Consider the following 23,047-nt stretch of genomic DNA (forward strand, 5'->3'; position numbering starts at 1 on the left):
ATAAAATATAAGAAAAAAAATCCTTAAAATTCGGATTTTTTATTTAATATCAAACCAAGCATTGTAGTATGACAATCAGGGGCCAACTGATGGCTGCAATGATTTTGGTGACACTACAGTACATAAGAGTGAAGTTATTGAATTGTATGACTAATAAAATAATACCAAAATAATAAAAATTCCTTAAAATTCAGATTTTGTATTTAGTGTCAAACCAAGAGTTGTAGTATGACCAGCAGGAGACAATTGATGGCTGCAGTAAATTTTGGTGACACTACAGTGTATAAAAGTCAAGTAATGGAATATTTGTGTAGTGTCTCTCTTCGCTGTTGCAGCGGTTTTGCTATTTGCAGACGGTCCCTGTTCACTCGTTGCACAGCCAGCTGCTCATAGACATCAATGTTATTTCTGCAGCTGGAAAGACAGCGACTTTTGATAAAACTGGCCTTGTAGCACATTGTCTAGCTTATAACGATGGGAAAGAGGCATTGTTTATGTTTTTACAACGTATATCTCATGAGTTTTTGATGCCGGAAGTCCGAATCTGTGAATATCTTGCCAACTTTACCTAACTGCTGAGGATCTGAGTGTTTCTGAGAACAAACCCGAGTTAAACCTGAAGTTCTATTCTGAATCTGTTCCACTGAACTCAGACTAACACACAGCAGTGGACGAGCTTCTGTGTTGTGGGTTTTCTTGGTGAGACATTAATTAGTTTTGTGTCTCGTTATTAACCAGGCAGCCTGTTTTAAGTTGTGATTATCCCCAGTTAACCTGGGCGTGTTTCCTGGACAATCACCAGGTGTTAAACACCTGACAGGATGACAAAGATCTATGTGGATGAAGCGGGATCTTTATCGGACTGATCGGTGGCATGATGAGTCAGACTGTCTCTAATTTTATCTCTGGATTCCATCGTTTTCTCTCACCGTTCATACAAATACATGTTTTTTATTTCGCCAGCACATTTCTTTTTACTGTATGTAGGTGATATTTATGAAGCTGGGTTAAATCAGACACCAATACTTCAAATTTAATTTTGTGGGGGTTCTTTGTTTCCCAGTTTATTTACATGTAATAGAATTTCTAAAATGAAATGTATTCCCCAAAACTTATGGCACAATACATTAGCAACTATATAAGCAACAGTACTAGAAACAGTACCCGAAACAGAAACATACAAGAAATATACGGCTGTGGCCCCAGCACACAAACGAAAAAACACAGTTACCACACTGCTCTGTATAAGCCTTGGTGCTAAGCACAGAATGCAGTAGCAAACAGCAGTTACAAATATTTCATCTTTCACAACACAAAAATACAATGTATATAATAACACACTCATATCTCATGGAAATAGGAGCATAAAATCATATACTGGAAGTTCCATACCCAGCACACTGAGGACTAGCATCAGCGGCACATGTGCAGTGCTTCCATCCTCCAACCATCGCCACTCCTAAGCATAAAGTGGATCTCCAATGTCAGTAACAAACGATCCAGCATCCCGTCATCATAGTTCACATTTCAGTCTTTCATATCGCGGTATGATTTACATTTTCTTACCAGGCATGGCAACAGCAAGTTTTGATTTCAGCTGAAAATGTTCGGTATACAATCTTCAGGGGGGGTCCAGGGGGGCGCAGCCCCCCCTTGAGCTGAGAGGTTTTCAGTAAAATAGAGGTGATTTAGAATGAAAAACATGCATAGAATTACAGAAGACTAGATTGTAATGAATAAGTTAATTTAATGAAAAGTTAACTTACTTTTTCTTCAATGTTGTCTGCATTTAGTCCTACAATTTTTACAGTTCTATAGGTCTTTTAACACTATTTACACTGGAGTTCTACACTGGTCACAAAGTCACTTCTAATTAGGGTTGCCACCTTTCAGAAATGAAAATAAAGGACGCCCACCACGGCTCCTCGGGGCCACAGTTCAGTAAAGTTGGAAAGATATTCACAGATTCAGACTTCCAGCATCAATAGCTCATTAGATATATGTTGTGAAAACATAAACGATGCCTCTTTTCCATCATTATAAGGTACACAATGTGCTACTTGATAAAACTGGGCTTGTAGCATATTGTGTACCTACAAAGAACAAGACTGAAGTTATTATTTGTGTCTCTCTTTGCTGTTGCAGTGGTTTTGCAGACAGATGTCACACAGCCAGCTACACATAGACATCAATGTTATTTCTGCAGCTTGAAAGACAGCTACTGTTGATAAAACTGGGCTTGTAGCACATTGTCTGCTTTACAACGATGGGAAAGAGGCACCGTTTATGTTTTGACAACCTATATCTAATGAGTTATTGATGCTGGAAGTCCGAATCTGTGAATATCTTTCCAACTTTACTGAACTTGGGGCCACTACCACCTAAGGAGTGATAGATTTAATTTTGAAAAAATCATTTAGCCATACTTAAAGCTTTAAGTGCTTTATTAACGCGGACCTAAAAATTTTGTATTGTTTTATGATCACAGGTTCTGCCTGAACAGAAGTGGCATCATTTTAAACAGTGAAATCAAACCAACAAAATGTAATGACCAACCAGTGTGCAATACTGGATTCTGCAAAAACATAAACAACTGAATGCAGAATACTGGACAAAGAAATTCTCTACAGACATTTTTTCCCATCTAAATCTTGTCTTAACACAGTTAATGTATTAGCTTATTTATGTGTGTATGCATGTATTTACTGATTTATTTAGTGCTGTTAGCATATCAGAGTTCTGAGGGAGTTTTTCTTTAGATAGGCAAAGGCCATTTATTGATTACATATTGTCTATTATATAAATGTTCATTAAAAACTAAAAGGCATTAAAAAAATACTAAACAACTTAGACATTTATTGAGTCACTAAAATACTGTAGAGTACAGACCACATCAGCATGATTCTAAGCATCCTCTGGTAAATTAACAACCAGATACTGATGTCTCTCACCATATCAGCTTCAGGAGATGATTAGATGATGTGACCTGCTGGTTGGGTTCTCTCTGTTCTCATGTTTCTTACATGTTGGTCTCCTGATGCTGCCTTACTTCAGCTAATCCATGAGCAACACAAAACACAGTTTGCCTTTTACCCACTGCCAGGGGTTCCACTCTTCCCACTCACGTCTGTACGTTTGCAAACGTTTTTGCTTCTGTGGACGTGGTGGAGTTTCGGGTGTAAACATTTTTAAACACGCGGGTGCAGCGTGATCTGCTGGACCTCGCATCGGGTCCTCGCTACGTGGGTCCTACGAAGTTTAAATTGGCTGCCCTTAATATTTCCTGTGTTTTATTTTGTTCCTTATGCAGTTTTGATGGCTGTGTGACAGACGTGTACGGGGCGTTTATGAAAATACGCAACAATATGCGTCCCGCACTGATTCAATACAGGACGCGACAATTAATTGTCAAATAAAGGACGATTCCGTATTTTAAGGGAGGCGTGGCAACCCTACTTCTAATGTCGCCTCATGATTCCACCGAAAGCGATCCCAATAGCTCAAAATTCCAACACGAACATGCCGTCATGAATTGTAACAAAAGAATGCATCGAGCAATTTGATTGGTCCAATCGTTGGCAGCTAACCAATTTCGACCAATCGCAAGGCCTTTTACAATGCAGCAAGAGCTCGACTGGTTCTCTTCGTCTGTTACGCTGCGGGAGAAACACCGAGCGCTTCTCAAAAACCGGGAGCAAGAGGAACAAAAACATACCTCACCCCCCCCCCTAAAATTTTCTTAATGGATTTGGACGATTCACAGAAATGATCAATTTGAAAATTAAAACGGCAGATTTCCGCGGAACGGCGGAAAATTGCCAAGCCTGTCTTACGGTCCTGATCCACGACTGTCTCTGCGATCACAACTTCCGGTATTCTGCCCTCTGACCTCCAAACTACCGCGGGTACAACAATGACCATACGCCCCCTGCTGTCCAAAATGAGAATCAGCAGAAGAGCCACAAACAGGCATTTCAGTGTTTTTTGATTGTTTTATTGCCTCTGTTTACCACCTGGTTACATTTACATGGATACAGACTTTATTAAGTAGTGATGCCGACTTTTTTCGGCAGGTCTTCTTTATCTAGTATATTTATTTCACACTCAGTCAGATCTAGTCAGGACGAATCTGAGGACGAAACATCTGGAGACGGAAACTATCACCAGTTAACCTGATTAAACTGGAATCGCCAGAGTTCTTCACATTTTAATACTTAAAAAAATACTTACTTGGAATATTAAAGCGATTTTGTTCACACTGAAATGTTCACACTGAAATGATGAGCTCTCAGCGTGATGCGTCTACTCCCTCTAAATAAGACAAACATGTCCTCGTTGTTTTCAAAGTACGCGGTGCAGAGTTTGGGACAGAGAAGTGAAGTCAAGTCGCCACGAGTTATAACTTTGACTTCCGGTTCTGCCGGCAGCTTCAAAATGGGCAAACGCTTTTTCTTTTGTTTAAACCTTAAAATTTGTAAAAACGCAGCGTTTTTTCCTTTCTCTACTTTTTGGTTTTCGAATTTAATTTTTAAACGAAAAAACAAAAAAACAGATCGATTATTTGTTTTTTCTCATTTTATTTTGAAACGGAAAAACGTATGAGCGAACCATACACGGACGCGAACCATACACGGATTACGGATTCACCTGGCTTTCTACTTTGTGGTTAAACATGAATGCAATGCGTTAATTACAATATTTCTTATTTTTTTAATAGTGTGAACAAGAAAATGTTTTTGTATTATACATATACATACATTTGGAAAAATAGCTAATGTTTTATGCTTTTGTCTTTTATTCTGTATTTTAAATAAAATCATTTTACAATAGGAGTGAAATAACGTAAAGTTCTTAGTTAGTCCAGTAGAGGGGGCAAGTGAGCACCATCACCACCACAACAAAAGCAGAACACGAAGAAGGCGAGGACGGACGAATTAGCCAATCAGATGCGCCGTCTGGTAATCAACAAGGAAGCCGTTTTAAGGCGCCAATTTTGTTTCGTCGTTGAAATCCCAGGCGTTTTTCTGTATTTTAACCGTGTTAAATTTTCTCTAAAGTTGCAACAATGACCGAAAACACTTTCCCGGTCTACACTGCGGATATGATAGTGAGCTTTTATCGCACAGAAGTTCTCGTTGGCCAAGAGGCGAAACACTTCACGAAGAGCGACTTCACTCCTGTTCCGAAGGTAACGACCCTCTCGTGCTGTCCAGAAAAACAATGGATTTGAACGGCTTGTCTGAAAGAAAGACAAATAAAACGACATAATGGCTTGAGGAGCTAAATTACCGTGGTTCCACTGACTTAAAGCTCCATTATATCTACCAAACGACGTTATAAATATGAATGTAACATTTTCCGAATAAATAGTCCGTTAAAGGGCAGGTCAATACATATAATCTACAGTTATACCGGTTGATATTACTATGATTTTTTTTTTAATTAAAAAACTACAATTTATTTACCTGGAAAGTCTATCAGAGTATCAAAATATTAACTGAAAATTTAAAATGAATGCAAATAAAAAGGAGGAAAATGTACATGTTGCATTAAATAGTTAATTAAGTTAAAAGATGAAGACCAACCTCCAATTTTCATCATAGTATGTAATACAAATTGATAACGAGTTCACTTTTACGTTAATATGCTAAGCAATAACTGAATTGACCATAAGACTGGACAGTACATCCAGTGATATATAATACATAATGCAATACTGAACAAAAGGCCTAATCAAAACTAATATCAGCTTATCAAAATGTCCACATAATTAATAACCTAGTTTATTCATAATTTCCTAAACACTTAAAATGTCCATATATGATGATGATCTACCTGCTACTTCACCAACGGTAAAATAAAAATAGTGCAGCGGTTGTGATTGAGCTCAGAACTCAGCCTGAGGACAAAGGATATTTAACAAATGATAACCTACAATTCTGCAATTTCATTTGGCAGATGCTTTTATCCAAAGCGACATGCATCTGAGAGTAGATACAGCAGGATCTAGTCAGGAGAAAACAACCCGGATAACAACATACACGCAGCTTATCAACTATGACTCTGTGTTTGACAAATAAAGCAATTAATAATGCATCATGTAAGCAGGCCTAAGTTTCTGCTCTTGTTCCACTTGTTTTCACTTTCCCTTGTATATATTGTAAATAAAACTGCTGTAACAATGTAAATTTCCCCTGGAGTGGGGAGAAATAAAGAACTTTATCTTTATCTTATCTTATCTTAAATATACACAACGATTTCACTTTGGAGCTCATATGGATCCTGCTGCCATCTGATGGTGCAGGTGTTTAATAAATGCAGAAGAAAACACTCCTACAAACAACTGGAAGCAACAAACTAAACTTCTGCTCCTGTTAATGTTTTTTCAAAGCAGTATTTACTGTTGGTGAGTGTCACTAATCTAACCTATTACAGTGTGTTCATCGTGGTGAAGTTATTTTTATGGAGATTTCAGTTTGTAATAGATGTGAAATTGTAGGGAAAAGTGAATGAGGAAGTTGTTTTTTGGGTTTTTTTGATTTCTTTTTTTGTTTTTGTTTTGTGTGTGTTTCTGCATCTCTCTTAATCTCAGTGACGAATCCAAGGACACCACTTGTGCGTGCCTACTGACAGTTTTCTTAATGAATAATTTTGTCAATAATTATTCATTATTAATTATTCATTCAAGATAATACATTGAATTGACTTGTGTTAATCAACCAGCAGTTTGAAAAAAAATCACTTTACAATCACATTTGACAAAGAAAAGCCACATATCAGCACACTGAAGAAGCTTTATCCTGGAAACCTGTTGGAGTATTTTCTTTTTGTGATCAACTTTTTTTATTGCTCAACAGGGCATATACAGGGCAACATGACAAATTGCACAATAAGCATTATATGAGCATAAGAAACAGATAAATAAAAACAATGTATCACTACAACAAACATCCCATCTCACCCCCCACCCCCTTCAAAAAAATTTTTTTTAAATAATTAATTAAATAAACCCTATGGGCCAGACTAGCCTGATGAGTGAGTGAAGTTGCATGTATATAATCAGTATATGCAAACATTTATATTTGATATATATATATGTATGTATGTATGTATGTATGTATGTATGTATGTATGTATATATATATATATATATATATATATATATATGCACACACACACACACACACACACACACACACACACACACACACACACACACACACACACACACACACACACACACGTGCTGGACACATGCACACACAGTCTTAAAAATTGGAATTGGTCAGATCACAGCTGACACTTCAGCACTGCCGCTGCTGAGAGCCACATATGCACATTCACCTCCCTTGCCCCATTTATGTGGGCAGTGGAGAGTTCTATATACACAATGTCAAGAAATGTCAGAAACTACTGTGTGACTGACAAAGTGTATGAGGGTTTCCATCGCACTGCAGTCATTTTCTTAGCTGCTGTCAAACCAGCAAGAACTATTAGTTTCTGATATTTGGAAATCTGGAGTGATGAGATACCATTCAGAAGCATAGTAAGGATGGTCGCGGCACTGTCACTGATATCAATGTGGTTAGCTCCGAGGAAACCTTCTAAAAACATGCAACAGGGGGGCACTCCCAAAACGTGTAAAAAAAAGTACCCGGCACCTTCACTGAACAAACACTGCATGTGGGGTCAGTAATAACATTCATGGCATGTAATTTACGAGGCGTCATGTAAGTCCTGTGAACAAAATTAAAATGAATTTGTTGATGGTCAGGATTTCACAAAGCCAGTTTGATATTGACCCACACTTTGCGCCAATCAAAATCCCGCTCCAGGTCAGGGGAATCATTTCTCCATACCCTATCTAGTGGTAGCTCTTTGTAAGAATTCACCATAATATATTGATAAATGGAGGAGACCATGCCCCGAGTGCCCCTTCTAGTGATGAACAGCTCATGAATTGGGTGTGTGGGTAATGGATGCTGCCATGGAATACCATGTGCTTTCAGTGCTGCTCTAAGTTGAAGGTAAAAAAAGAAGGATGTTCCTGGTAAATCCAAATAATCTTTTAAGTCTTGGAAAGAACAGAAACCATGTAAGTCAAAAATATCGCCTAAAAAATGAATACCTTTCTTCTCCCACTGCGAAAAGGTTATTGGTCTACCACCGATCAACAAGTCCTTGTTATTAAAAAGCGGGAAATGAAGATGCCACCTACAAGCACTATCACTGAATTTTTCTACAATGCGCCAAACTCTGAACAGTTCTGTTATAGTTGGACCAAATCAGAGTTGACATTGCCTCAGATATAAGTTTGCAAATAATACATCTGACAAAGATGAGGGGTGCACCAGCTGTTCCTCCATAGCACGCCACGACACTGACGCCCACGAATCAAACCATGTGATCAGAGGCCTAAGAGAGAAGGACCAGTAATACAATTTAAAGTTGGGTACGGCTAAGCCTCCGTATAACCTGCCACGCTGAGAAGTTGAGGCCTTGAGACAAGGGCATTTTCCTTTCCAAATAAATTTGGAGACTGCTGTCTGAAGCTTGTTCCAATAACCAGGAGGCGGGCTGAGAGGAATCATGGAACTGACAAAGTTTATCCTGGGCAATACATTCATTTTTATAAGTGAGACCCTTGCCTGCAGAGATGTTGGAGTATTTTCTTGAATATGACTCAAGAACAAATTGAGCCAAACAGTACGTAATGGAAATAATCTCTAGTTGCACCAAAAACAGAACAAAGACAGTGGGTTTTGTCCTACATCTCCTCCACTCTAGCCTTGTCACAAAGAGATAAAGATTCCGAATTGAGAATATGAGGTAAAGGCCTGTGTTAAAGATGCTATTTGAGATGGAGGCACCGATCAGATGAAAAGCAGACTATTAATGGAGTACTTGTTCTCTCTTACAGCCAGAAGCAATTCGGACTTTGTACATGAGAGTGCTGCATCTCCTGTATCGTTGCCGGCCTGAGTATCACTCCATGGTGAGTACTGCATCTGATATGGAATCACTAAAGCCTGCTTGCACTCAGAAATATTATGTAAATGGTACTTCTCTTGGCTGTTTGGCCTTCACTATATAGAATGATAAATATTCCTTCAAACTGTTTGCATCCAGTCTTGTGTATCAATTTACTGAATTACTCTTGATTTCACTAAATTTGAAAATTTACACTGAGCAGCCTTATGTTTCTTTTTGCTCAGCGTCTTCACTATCAGACCTGACTCTGACATTTATGTGTAGAATGAGGTGAATGTAACAAGCTTACACTAAGGTTCAAACTGTCATTAGCCTGGCCAATTTTCGGAACTGATTTTTAGCATTTCATGAGCATTTTGACTAAGTTTTGTGTTGGAGTTTATTTTTTTCTAAATTTTGAATCCAAGAATTTAATTTATACTTCAAATGTATCTTAATTACTGATTGTCATGGTCAGCCATGAAAATAGCATATTGATCAACCTCTAACTTACACAAACCCAGCCAGCTGCTGTCTTTTCTTCTAGCTGAGGCATCGATTTGCCCTTTGTTGTCTAACAGGTTCCAATTTTGGAGAACATTCAGTATCCAACTTATCATGAGGGGGCAACTGCTATCATAAGTGTCTACACACGCATGTGAGTTTTCCTGCTTTCTATGTTAGATATAATACATTGTGAAGAGAGTCATGATGCCTGGTACAGTGTTTATAGATTTCAATATGCTGTAGATAAACACACAAAAAAGACTCAAATGAACAGAGCACACTGCTAGTTTTGGTTAATCTTCATCCACAACTCTCGAATTGAGCGGTTTTATGTGTGTTTATTCCATGTGCAGTGACAATTCTTTTTAAGGGCTCTTTGTATGATCTTTATAGGCGGCAGTTCCTGCCCATGTGCTTTGTGTATGATTTTTCACTGAACGACCTGCTAGCTCCAAGTAAGTCTGTGTATTATTTATGGCTGCAGCTAACAAATTGTTTTATTACTGATTAAACTGCCCAAAGCCAAGTGTGCCATGGTGTAAAGCATAAAATTATTCCAGTAGAGGGACCTTTTAACTGTATCATTGGCATCCAAAGTAAATCAATAACATAAACTAATATTCTACATTGATGTTCTCTTAGCATATCATTTCAGCCCTAATATTTTTTGCCTTATTCAATTTGGCTAAAATCTTTACATATATTTCAGTTTTGTGTAACCAGTCTGCTGATAAAAATCTTCCTTTTCTTTCTTTAGAAAAACAGAAGACTACGACTATTCTGAGTGCCATCATGAACTTTCTTCAATTCAGGAAGCAGAGGATGGACATAATGTTGGAGAAGCAGGCCAAATTTGTATGTTAGATTGATCCACATGGGTAGCTGTTGGGGCCTTGTACCATGAGCATCAACAGTTAAACAGCCACGTCACAATTATTCCATTCATATAAATAGTGCTGCTTCCTAATCACTTATTAATACACGAGGCAACCAAACTGTTGCAAAATACTTATGAGCCTTTGGAAGCTTTATAATTGTGAGTTAGCCTCAGCTGTAATGCACACATAAATCTGCCTGTGCAGCTCTAAAGTGCGAGTAGCAAACATAGTGTAGATAAAGAAGCTGTGTCAAAATTTAAGAGAAGAAATAATGACATTACCCCAAATGGAGAGGTGGCAAAAGATTTCCCTAGCATCTTCTGATAGACATCGATGCAAGGCATCAGATGCAAATGTAAAACTCCTGGTACAGCAGCAAACCCTCTGCAGTACTGATAAAAACATTAAGTCAGGATTAAAGCATCAGACCACAGAACAACAAGGACTTCCTCTCTGGAAACCTTGCTCGATTAAAATTTTCACCAAGTTGACTTGAATACACAAAGAAAATGTGGAGCAGCCTGCAGAGTCCTGGCACTCTGTTTTCATGGAGATGTTTGGAAGCACAGATCATCAGCGTGTATGATATAAGAAGGGCCAGAAGAACAGTGGTACAAGTAAAAGTGACGTCCACATGAGTGCAAAACCCACACTTTCCCAGCAGAGCACTGCATTGTAACGAGACAGTCAGTTTTATACACTTCACCTATCAGAGGTTTGGATGTTTAGAGTCATCTGTGTATTATTGAACTGCCTTATTTAGAAATATTGTGAAAAGTTTTAATGGTAACTGTTACTGTTGTCAGAGGGCAGACATGGACAAACTGCAGGCTTACACCAGAGGCAATTTGGAAGCAGAGAAGAAGATAGAAATGCTGACGTAAGTCTTGGGTTAAATGTGTGACTTTCGGTGACGTTATTGTTATTTGTTGTACTGCTATAAAATGCTAGAAAAGTCCTTAAAAGTGTCCATAACCTACAGAAAATTAGCAGGTTTTCATTTTATTGCATTATCATTTTTATCATTTTGTGATCTTGACAGAAAGAGGTGTAAAACAAAGATTAATCAGCAACAATTTTGATAGCTAATGAAGTTATTTAGCAACCCAGACACTGACTGGTTCAGAGGGGTGTATTACGAAGCATGCTTCATACAGTCAGGCTTTTTTTTTTTTTTTTTTTTTTTTAATAAAGTGGCTCGACAAAACCTAAAACCCCAAGGAGAGAGAGGATGGGTATCAATCTGAGATAATGAGTGTCACAAATGAGGTTATCAACTTTCTCTATTAACCCAGAACTTCTTCTTCAAACTTGTTGTATTCCCATAAAAGGAGTTATCTTACATTTTATGCGACTCACCTCTTCACAAAATGGACAGATGGCCTGCTTTACAATCTCTTCGGCAGTGTCTTGTTTGTTTTGTTCCCCCAACAGGCTGACATACAAAGAGATACAACAAAATATCACCAAGAGGCAGTGAATTATCACGACCTTCATATATTGTGAATCTGTAACAAAATGATAAATAATGATAAGTAATAATTAGTTGCAGTAGTAATCTTGAAGTAAACTGGATTGGGATTTATTTGATGAAAACAACTGGTATGTAAAATCACAATAAGAGAACATGAGAGAGAAACGTTGCACTTTGCACAGTCAGATGTTTACAGAGTCGTCTCGTCTTTATTCAGGACCATCCCGCCAGAGCAGCAGGCCGAGGCCGACGAGCTGGCAGCTGCTCTGTCTGAGCTGCAGGCCACCACCATGCATGAATATCAGGAAGTGGTAGGTGATGATGAAACACAACCAGAATAGTACAAGTCCAAAGTAAAGTGAAAAGTCAAATAAATCTCTTTTCTTTCAGAATGCTGAAAATGACAGCATTGCAGAGTGGAAAACCAAAATTGCAGAGAAGACACAGAAACTGGTATGTGACTGTGACGTCAATAGATCACATTTTTTATGCGTCTCTGTGCGCTCAGTGCCTTTCATTGAAAAGGAGCATGTGTGTGTCAGGCTCAGGTGAAGGTGGACGTTAGCAGCCTGAAGGAAGACATTGGCAGACTCAAGTCTCAGATTGTGGAGTCTCCGGAGGAGCTGAAGAGTCAGATGGAGAAGATGCGGGAGAATGTCAAGAACATTAAGAACTCCATTGTGAGTATGAAAGAAAACATTTGGGAAGATGTTTGGCTCCAAAAGTTGCTCTGTTGAACTTGGGTATGTGACTTGTGTGTTTGTTTTTTCACTCCAGGAAGAAACAGATGAGCGCGTAGTGGAGATGCAGAACATGGTCCAGGGTGAGACGCACTGTGAGGCAGAGAACCAGCAGATGTACAACCTCCTGCAAGACCTGGAGAGCAGCATGAACAACGCAAAGCAGCGTCAGGAAAAGGTATGATCAGAGTACAGGTGCTCTGTATTTATCTGGATGTGTCTCATAGAAAACACTCTCTTCTGATTGGTTTGTGTTGGGGAGTAAGAGTCTGACCTTTCCCTGTATTTTTAGAGTAAGAAGATGTTCTGTTTCATCCATGTATTTAAGGGAGAATCAGTGAGAATAAATTTAGATTTTTAGTATTTAATTGTGACTGAGACATCTGTTCTGTCTGGAGGATTAAATATGTCATTTGCTCAAAATTCTCTTTGGCATAATTGCATAACAATATTGCAAGTAATGAGTGTCCTCTACACTGATTTTAATATACCTATGCATTATTAATTAGCTAATATTGGTAACTGTAATTTAAGGCTGCACAATATATTTATAGTTATGTATATTTTTACCTTTAATAGTCATATTATAGGAAGTGCAATGTCAGTTAAGGCAAATTAATCCAAATGTGTTGTAACTTGTCGCTGCTTGATGAAAAAAAGAAAACTCCTATGTTTTTGTATTTTTCATAACTAAAAAGTCTGTCTGACAGAACATCATTTCCTTGGGTTTAGGTGTCTTGGTCTTGCATACAAGTTTGCATACATGTTTATTTGTTTTTTTTTATTTTTATTTAAAAGACAGACTTTCTTGCAGAGTGTACAACAAAATAAGTGAATAGGAGAGAAACACTGAAAAGGAAGATTTGGTTGCAAAAAGAAAACACATCAGTTATACATCAGAATAATTATTGACCACAATATTGACTACTTAAAAATAAATCAACCTGATCGTCTGTGATATTTGACGGTTAAAATTTTCCACTCAATTTTTAATTCTAATGATTCAAATGGGACATAAATGTGTGTATTTTTGTGTGTGTAGTACCAGGAACTGATGGCTCAGTATGAGAAGAAGCAGAAGGAGCTGAAGAACGTGTTCATCGAGGAAGGCCAGTTGAAGCGAGCTCGGGACAAGAAGTTGGATAAAGAGTGCAAGCAGAACATTCGCAGACAGAAGAAGAGAGAGATGAAGGAGCAGCACGTTCAAGACGTGTTCAGGTACAGAATCTTAGTGCTATCATATACAGCATGCTTCTATACTGGTCTATCCCGCAAGAACATGGGATTTACATTGTTCTAAATTCCACAAACTTGTGTAACAACTGAAAAGAAATTTTTTGAATATGTAAATTGAACTGTTCTCCAGGCAGTGCAATCAGATGCATCAGAAGCGTGAAGAGATGGCTGACAAGATCCAAGAGATCACTGGAGAGATGCAGCAGCTGAAGGCCAAGATCAAGAGTCTGAGAGACGTCTGCAACGAAGAGACAGCAATAGCTCAGGTACAACCACAAGAAGGAGCTTCTGTCTCCTAAATGACTACTTTGCTGCACAATATAATTCATGGTTTGTACTAACATATTTCCTTTCATTGTGCTCAGGCTCTGTTTGACACCATGTACACGTCAATGGATGAGCTGCACAAAAGAATTGATATGCACATCATGGAAGCCTCATGAACGGACCAACGTCGACAACCCTTAAAGTCCATCTCTGATTACTTCAAAGCAAGAAACGAGGCTCACAAATGTATAGTTTTATTATTGTTTTCTTTTCTGAGAGGCGGAATCATTTTCTAGAAGAGCTGGGCACTGTAGTTTGTCACAGCATCAGAAAGAAATGGTGCCTTTATACTGGATTTGCATGCAAATGTGTGTTAATAAAGTGAGTTTAAATGTATTTAGTGTCATTCTGACTATAATTTAAAAAAAATAAATCGGTTGATGGAGGTTGTGGTCACCAAACGTCTTGTAGTTTCGGCTCCTTTTGTGTTCCTTCCTCTGAGTTGGGATGTGACTTCTTCTTCTTTACGATGGTCTGCTGAGCTTTGTAATCTTTAACCCGAGTCCTCAGCAAATACAGCTCCTTCCACAGTTAGTTAATTTCAGTGATCAGAGTTACGTTCTCCTGCAGAGACGACAGTTACTGTTAGAATGACGTTCATTCAGCAAAACTCTGCTACACACTGGATTCTTTTAGGACTACTGGTATTACAATGATCATGTCTTCCATTGGTGTTACTACTGACCTTCATGATTTTGACGTAGACTTTCTCATGCTCCTCAGCAGAAAAGACCAGCCTCAGCTTAAGACTAGCTACAGCCTTCTACAGGTGATCACGCTGGTTGCAAAACATCTACTGAATATCATCATCTAAACTACTTTTCTCCACCTTAGAAATAGCAGACACACTTAAAGTTTAGAGTCTGCTAGAGATACTTGGTGTGAATTATCTTTACTCTGTCCTTCAGCTTTCTTTGGTCCTGGATGAAACTAACACAGTTATGGAGGTCTGATATGGGTCACCATGGGAAGATGCTGAAGAGTGTGTTCAAGTTTATTTAAACCTTAGGCTTTTGCCCTTAAACTAAAGCTTCAGCAGCCTCAGTTCAATAAATGCAATTAAGCCAGATTGGAGAGGAATTAATGTCGGAACAATTAAAATTAGCAGACATCCTTCTTCAAGTCAAATCACACTCGATAAATAAGAGGCTCCATATGATGAATATAGCAGCATGTTACTGATGGCCTTGGAAAGAAATTTGAAACCACTGAACAGGTCCACAAAAATCAAGCAACTGAGATCCAGTTCTTGAGAAGAACATGTATTTGAAAATGATGTAAAGTTTGACCAAAAGATTTTTAAAAACTGCTTGACAGCAGGAATGAAGTTGCCAAGGACAATATAAAAATATATTAAAAAATGAAGTGAGGAAAAACCCTCAACTCCTGAAGGTCCTAAAGCCTGTAAAAAAAACAATGAAGTAATTGTCTAGTGGGTCATGAGGCTACACTGACCAGCAAAAGCTGCTCAGGAAGAACCACAAGTCCTTATGAATAACGATGTTGCAGTTGAGAGGTTGTCTATGGAAGATGGTTGTTCATTGGTTGAGGAATGCAGCATGGTTCTATCGTGGCCTCAAACTGTGGGTTCATCTTAAAAATAGACGTCTATGAGCTACATTCCAATGACAAAACGGAGGTGATGCATTTAAATGAAGACGTTACAAAAATGAAATACTTACTGAACATAACACTGCCATTCAACAGAAGGATCAGGGCCTTACTGCTACATGCAAGGAGAAGTATACTGTGTCCGAAATTTGACATTGAACAGCGGAAATGTCACAGCAACTTCAGAACAGTCACGTGACTTCACGAAGTAATGATACCTATGACATAAACATCTTTATAGATACAGTCAGGGAAAAGCTCAGAAAAGCCAAGAAAAATTGCAGTTTTTATCTTTATATATATTCATGTGTGCGTCTGTTCCTTATTATCTCAGTATCATTATCAGCATAGCTTTTTACTGTTTTATTCTTGCCTTATTTTAACTCACTATTCCAGTGAAGTATCATACCTACATCTTATTGCTGTTTTTTCCTGCTGGCACTGAATTTCTTATGTCATTTTGTTTTTTCTTATTAATATTTGATTGGCACAAGAATTTCCTTTGGGATTACTAAAGTTTTATCTTATTAAAAGATATAATATTTAAGAGTCAAATAGGAAGCACGCTTGGGGGTTATTCATTCAACTGAACTATGTGTTTTAGTTAAACTATTGAACATTCTATTGAACAGTTTCTATTGATAACATCTATTTCTGGTGCATACAGTTTTTTTTATTGACTTGGTCTAAATTTACATATTAAGAGGTAAATACACAAAATACATATTTAGAGTTTCCAGGCAGTGCACCATGCCAGCAACAGCAGGTTGTGTAAAAAATACTTTTTATAAGCCGTGAGAGAAATTTAGTTTTATCATTTACACTGTTTTTTTGTTTTTCTTTTAAATTTGTAATTGTTATCCGTATAGGACATCAACTGCTCACATGATGTTGGGCATGTGTGTGTTTCCTAACTACTTGTGAGCAAGTGTCTTAACGATGCACATGCACAAATGATTTCTTTGTCTAACTGACATATTTACTAACCACTCACCTGTTCTGATACTCAGTATAATACCCATCAACACATGAAAACTGCATAGAGGCATGGATTATATGTACATAAACTAATTAACAACCACACTATCATAAAGCTCTGCAAAAGCTCTGCAATCAAGCACATTGTATATTGGGCAATGATTATCATAAAACTGATCCCTTAGCTGCAAGATGACCACTGTATGATGGTATTAAGTATTAAACGTGTTAAGTATATAAAGTTAGTAATCTTCAGAGAATCAGAAAACCCTGCAATATGTTAAATAACTAATTTAGTAATGTAATTATGTTAATTTAAAATGTATAAAGATGTTTGTTGGGAGAAGTGGCACTGCTCAGTGACTGAATGGGTCAACTCATGGATGCAACTGTATTACAGCTGCATCAAGTTTGTTCAAAATTGGAACATTTTACTTAACAAGTTCAGTTTTTGTGGTTGTCCATTGCAGTACACCTACTCTGATTTTTTAACAAGATTATTTTTGTAATTTGTAGTAGTTCTTCCACCTTGTTTTGCCACTATCTACACACTACGAGTCAAAAGTTGGGACACACTTTCTCACTGAATAGTTTTTATTTTTTTGTATTATTTTTAACATTGTAGATTAATGCTGAAGATTAACACTTTTGTTTACAACATAATTCCATATTTGTTCTTTTATTGTTTTGATGTCTTCAGTATTAATGTACAATGTACAAAATAATTTAATAAAAAGCATTCTATCTATCTATCTGCACATTGACTCAGCCACCTGGTGTAGTAGCGGCCTCCTACCTGCAGTGGCGCTGTTCCACACCGCAGCACATCTTTATTAACCATCACACGAGGAAGGACACACCCGCCATTGAGTCACATTCACAACGTGAGGCAAACGTTGGAGTGCAACTTGTCAAAAACGTGCATTTTTTAAAAAATTATATACCTATCGCTGGTATTTTGTCGGAAGGATGGCGTACAGAGGACAAGGACAGAAGGTCCAGAAGGTTATGGTACAGCCCATTGTATCCTTTTTACCGCAGTGGACGACAGGCGCGGTTGAATCAGTTGCTACAATAACTTAGCTGCTAAGCTAGCCGTTTAGCGAATTCACTAAAGCTCGCTCGTCATATAATTTACAGTGAAGAAGTTTGAACGGAGATGCATGATGTTCTGAAGAGCATTATAAACCAAAAGATTTAGTCCTGATGTGAAATCTGTCTACAAATAGGTGTGTGTAGTTGAAATGCATTAATAGCACCAGTACATACCATACACGTAGCCGCTGTTAGCATGCCGAACTCCGTTGGAAACTGCTGGCTAGCTAACACTCCGACAAATATCATCACATGAAGGTCTGAAACGGATTTTTTTCAGTTTGTCAGTCAACAGACCTGTTTTGACGACTGATATATCGTTGTTAAATGTTTCTTACATTTAACATCTCAAGTGTGGAAAATATACCGAGGTTCTTTGTTTCACATCATTGAGAATATTACCAACAGATTAATTGATAATGTAAATTAGTCTAATCAAAGAGCTTTCCAGCAGAAAAATACGATTGGCTTCATAAATTTGCTTCGTTGGTTTAAGTAATGGCTTTAAGTTAAAATCTTGCAGTGTTATTTATTCTTTAATTTACCACATTATGAAAAGCAACACAATTAAGTTGCTGTTCAGCTTTTTGTATTCCAAAAAGTACAGTGCTACAGTGTTTAAATTGTGATCAAGGAACAATAACTGTCTATTTGGACTGTTTTCCTCTAAATGTATTTGTTATGAGTCTGTGTGTTTGCTTTTGAATATTTAATTTCCTTGACTGGATGTCTCAGAACCTCATTTTCAGGTACCTACAAAATGTAAGTAGTCGATACTTTTCTCTCCATTTTTGGTTACATAGTCATGTCTTGATGAAGTGGTGTTTTCATTTGATCTCGCTCTCATTTTCAGCGCTCACGGATCCAGGTCTGGTTGTATGAACAGGTGAACATGCGGATAGAAGGCTGCATTATCGTAAGTTATCTTTTACTACCCTTGTCCTGTTTTTTTTTCCTTTTTTTTTTGTTCAACCAGCGTATACCATGAATAAAAAGAAAGATTGCACAGTCATTTATTCAACAACGATGTATGGACAGTGTAGTCAGTGAATACAGAGTGTATAGACTGAACTGTGTAGACGAAAGAGAGTCCCATCTTTACTTGTAGGCAGTGTTTTTTACACTTTCATCTCCAATTTAAACCTGTATCAAGGAACTGAAGAAATATCAACCACCAGACTTGGTTTCTCCCAAGAAAGACCACTTTTGAAATTTGTCTCTGTCCAGCATTATGCACTGCCTGTCAAGCAATAACTATTTCCTACACATATTCTTAAGTTGCTCCTGTTTTAAGACAGTTTATGCACTCAGTACTTTACACAGAATAATACATGAGCAACTTGCAGTTTGATGACCCCAGTGAGTTTGTGCAAAAAAAAATAAGCAGAAACAGAATTTTCACATTATTAATAATATTACAAATTATTAATGTATGAGCTACCCACCTCAGAAAACACAATTTGGTCATAACATCACAAAATGGACAGTTGCAAACTAAGTCAAGTTTAACATTAAGAAATAGGATCCAAACAGTGGGTTTCACACCTAAGAAGTTGAAGATGTGTTCATAAGCATATATACGATTAAAGCCTTATTAATATAAGCCTGTTTGGTGTCATAGAGACCAGCAACAGACAGTGACTAGAAGAAGTAATGGCCACTAGTGAGAAATAATTTGTAGTGTTAGGAGAAATAGATGGGTGTTGTAAGTGACCAACATGGTTACATCACAGCACATTGAAGTTTGCTAACCCTTACCAGGATATGAAAAGCTAGTGTTGGCACTTTAGTACTAGCAGGAGTATTTAACTTTACAGTCACACAAACTAATGCATGAGCTTCAGCTAGTATTAGTCAAATCTTGTATTGACACACTGCGTTTCATGGTGACACATGGGTAAGCTCAATATAGGAGAGAGCTGACTTATTTAGGAGTTTGCAAACATCAGAAAGTAAGACTAGGAATGCACAGTTTATTTCGTTAAGCTAAAACTTTGAGTAACTTGTGATCGTTGGTCCTGCCAACACCAGTGTCAAAATCCACTTCTGGTTGTGGAAGTGGCATGACTGTGTGTACTAGAGGAACAGCTATCAGTCTCACATCGTCCAAGCTTAGACACCCCATCTTGAACTCCATTGTATGTTTGGAAACATAGACCTAAAAATGAGTGACACTCTGGAGTTACAGATGCTGCAGTGAAGTCCTCTCTCTTCACCTGCAGATGATACATGCAGGTGAAGTGCCGTTTAAACCAGCAAGATAGACTAACTTACTCACTACCAACTACCACTACACAGAGTTTAACAGCAAAACAACTCCCATATGTAACAGAGTTTGATGCATAGTGTGGAAAAACAATGGTTTGAAGAGCACTTTGAAAAATGGATACTTTTTCTGTTGTTTTTATGTCCTCGTCCCTTGTAAAGCATATGAAGTAGTAAATTACATTTTCAGCCAATTTGAAGAAACATTTGGTAATTAGTGAGAAATTCAACCTGCAAGCAAAATTCACGAGGTGTAAGAGTCATGTCCAGATAGCCTGCTGGGCTGAGACAAAACTAAAGTAAACTTAAAGCTAAGTTAATGTTTTATTCATTTACTGTCATCAGTGTTGCTCTGGAGTCTGTGCCAGGGTCTTTCTGTAAGTTAAGGGTAGTTGCACCTGACAGTGTCTTTTACTGTCTAATGTCCTCATTCATCTGTTTGAGGGACACATTACCTTGAAAATATTGCTTTTGAGTCATGAACTGCTCCAGTTTTACATGACATTTAAATGCTGTTGCAGTACTGACAGCCGAGGCCAAAAGTGTAATGTTTTTGGGTTGTTTCTACATTTGTCTGTACTTCTAGTTCTCATGAATGCATATTTCTTGGACAGCTCAAGGGAATTTCTATCTCAAATTTGGCAAAAACTGTGTTGTGTAATCATCTGGTGACAGCAGAACTTTAAGCCTTGCTGTGTTTCTTGTTTGGACTCTAGGGTGGCATTGTTATGAAAGAAAGTTGTCAATAAGTGCAGCAGAACTTGTAGCTTTGTAAAGCAGTTGGGGAGTGTCTGTTATGTTAATGGTACGATCTTGCAAATGGGTACCAGCTCGTAAGCAGGTGGTGCTCAGCCAGCTTAAATGAGGAATTAAGGATATGTTTGTGAAGCTGACGTATCTAATCAGACCAAACCTGAGAAAACAGCGTAAATTTATGATGATATACCAAAATGTTCTGCTCGTTGAAATTCTCTGACTGTTCTCTTGCTGTTTTAGGGTTTTGATGAGTACATGAACCTGGTTCTAGATGATGCAGAGGAAGTCCACATGAAGACTAAGAACAGAAAGCCACTGGGTAAGAGTATCCTCCCCTTTTAAGCTCTGTTTACCATTGATTTGTGTGCTTGCATATCAGCACCAACAGTGTTGTTAGACCTATTTGTACAGCGGACATTTTGGCTTGTTATAGCAGGAGAAGCACAGGTGTATTTAGTGACTTTAAAAACGACTGCATGAAGTATTTATGAGCAAGTTCCTTGTACAGGGCATGCTGGCTCACAAGTCGTGCTTAATGGACCTATGCCTCCTTTACCTTCTCTTTCTACCACAAATCCAAATAAAGTTTAATTCATGCTGTTCTCATCTGCAAAGGTACGTGTTTCCTCAATTCCCACCCAAATCTGCAAATGTTCCCGTTAATCCTCTTGCAGAGGTCTATGTGAAACAAAATTTGTAGCAGTGTGGACTATCCAAAGTTGACAAAGTTAGCGTCACACTTAAAGTGACAATAGGCTGATCAATGGAAATTCAGCAGGTAGAAATCAACCAAAACTCTCTTTTTAGCCCCAATATTTACAGATTTTTAATTTACAAGTTGTCAATTGTCTTCTGCAGAAAAAAATCTGCGTCAAAAATAACCGCTAATGGAATTTACGACAGACAGAAGACTGGACAATTAGTATAATAATCCAAAAGTAGAACCACACCTTTAAATAATTCAACATTTAAAAAGCTGGAATTGAAACGGTCGTCACCAAACTTTGGAGGAGCCTTGATTTCAACAACGCACCTACTCTATAAAAAGAACTGTGCCTGCAGGCTGCTTTAAAGTCTACATGGGGCTGTGCATGGGGATGCAGAAAGCATGAATTTAAGTGTTTTTGAAGTTGTTGACAATTAAGCTGGATGCACTTCATGTTTAACACTTATGTCTAACAAAATAAGCCTAATAGTCAATTTTACGCATTAATTGTGCCCAGAAAGTATGAACCCCACTATTCAGCTCTCTGGTTTTCCAAATGTTGGCAGACCCATCTATAGGTCTGCTGTATTGTTTCACGAAGCCTCTTGTTACTGATCCTGTGTGCACTGAGACGTTGGATAGTGCTTAGTCCAAAAGTGAACTGACACTATGTATCTGTCACCATCCATCATTTGTCTTCTCTGATCTGTCTCCACTTGGGTTTCTCCCTCTTTCTCTCTCCTAGGGCGGATCATGTTGAAAGGAGACAACATTACCTTGCTGCAAAGTGTGTCCAACTAGTGTCAACAGAGACGACTACAAATCTTACCTTTCCTAGAAAGAAATTTCTCTCTTTTTTTTTTTTCCCAGATGTTAAGTATGTTTGTGTTTGTATGACATGAATATTGTAATGGTTTCTTTCTATCACATGGTTCCATTTTGAGAATAAAGCTTTTTTTTCTTACAGATGGTGTCTGTAATCACTTATTCCACCAAATGTTTCAGTTATTTGTATTTGGGTCACTGGACTGCACTGCCATCTAGTGGCAGACAATGTAATGTACTTATGTAGGTCAAACTTCCAGCTCCAAGTACAGTGGAAAGAGGACAGAATACATTAATTTGATGGAGAAATTGGTGAATCTCTCTGTTTTGTTGGGGATCCTGCACCTGTTTTTTTCATATTTCTTGTGGTGAAACAAAAGTAGTAGAGAACTTAGCTCATCATTGCAAGAAAAGCAGGTTTAGTCTGGAAACAAAATGCACATAGGGCAGAATTCAAGACTGTATAGTAAGATTTATGCATAAATACTGTACAGAATCGGTGGATCACATTTTGAACTATTCTGCGTCAAAATACTGTATTTACAAGCGACAGGAAGTAGCTGGAGAAGGGATAAATTTTTACGTTGGGATAACATCTTGATTTTAGACAACCGAACATTATTCGCGTTCTTCATTGCTGAAATCGCCAATTGTTTAACATCCTGATCTTATCTTTGGT

General features: G+C 37.9%; 2 protein-coding genes across 2 annotated transcripts; both read left to right on the top strand.

The window, feature by feature from the left end:
* The first annotated feature begins 4,950 nt into the window (after window positions 1-4,950).
* Window positions 4,951-14,468, top strand: nuf2 (UF2 component of NDC80 kinetochore complex). Its single transcript, XM_023278178.3, has 13 exons — window positions 4,951-5,188; window positions 8,921-8,995; window positions 9,552-9,628; window positions 9,871-9,932; window positions 10,235-10,332; window positions 11,162-11,235; window positions 12,047-12,140; window positions 12,220-12,282; window positions 12,372-12,509; window positions 12,607-12,747; window positions 13,612-13,787; window positions 13,936-14,071; window positions 14,171-14,468. Exons 1-13 carry the CDS (start codon window positions 5,066-5,068, stop codon window positions 14,246-14,248), a joined length of 1,335 nt encoding a protein of 444 aa, XP_023133946.1. The 5' UTR covers window positions 4,951-5,065; the 3' UTR covers window positions 14,249-14,468.
* A 3,087-nt stretch (window positions 14,469-17,555) lies between these two features.
* Window positions 17,556-22,509, top strand: snrpe (small nuclear ribonucleoprotein polypeptide E). The gene is made up of 5 exons (XM_023278176.3): window positions 17,556-17,744; window positions 18,552-18,578; window positions 18,670-18,732; window positions 21,078-21,156; window positions 22,289-22,509. The coding sequence occupies exons 1-5, from the start codon at window positions 17,691-17,693 to the stop codon at window positions 22,342-22,344; spliced, it is 279 nt and encodes a 92-aa protein (XP_023133944.1). The 5' UTR covers window positions 17,556-17,690; the 3' UTR covers window positions 22,345-22,509.
* The last annotated feature ends 538 nt before the right edge of the window (window positions 22,510-23,047 follow it).

The sequence above is a fragment of the Amphiprion ocellaris genome, chromosome 5, assembly GCF_022539595.1.
Source record: "Amphiprion ocellaris isolate individual 3 ecotype Okinawa chromosome 5, ASM2253959v1, whole genome shotgun sequence".
NCBI classification, from domain to species: Eukaryota; Metazoa; Chordata; class Actinopteri; family Pomacentridae; genus Amphiprion; species Amphiprion ocellaris.

Coding starts and splice junctions, on each gene's coding strand:
- snrpe (XM_023278176.3), top strand. CDS start 17,691: ATGGCGTACAGAGGACAAGGACAGAAGGTCCAGAAGGTTATGGTACAG. Junction 17,745..18,551: donor AGGTTATGGTACAGCCCATT/GTATCCTTTTTA, acceptor TGGATGTCTCAG/AACCTCATTTTCAGGTACCT. Junction 21,157..22,288: donor TAAGAACAGAAAGCCACTGG/GTAAGAGTATCC, acceptor TCTCTCTCCTAG/GGCGGATCATGTTGAAAGGA.
- nuf2 (XM_023278178.3), top strand. CDS start 5,066: ATGACCGAAAACACTTTCCCGGTCTACACTGCGGATATGATAGTGAGC. Junction 5,189..8,920: donor ACTTCACTCCTGTTCCGAAG/GTAACGACCCTC, acceptor TCTCTCTTACAG/CCAGAAGCAATTCGGACTTT. Junction 13,788..13,935: donor CACGTTCAAGACGTGTTCAG/GTACAGAATCTT, acceptor ACTGTTCTCCAG/GCAGTGCAATCAGATGCATC.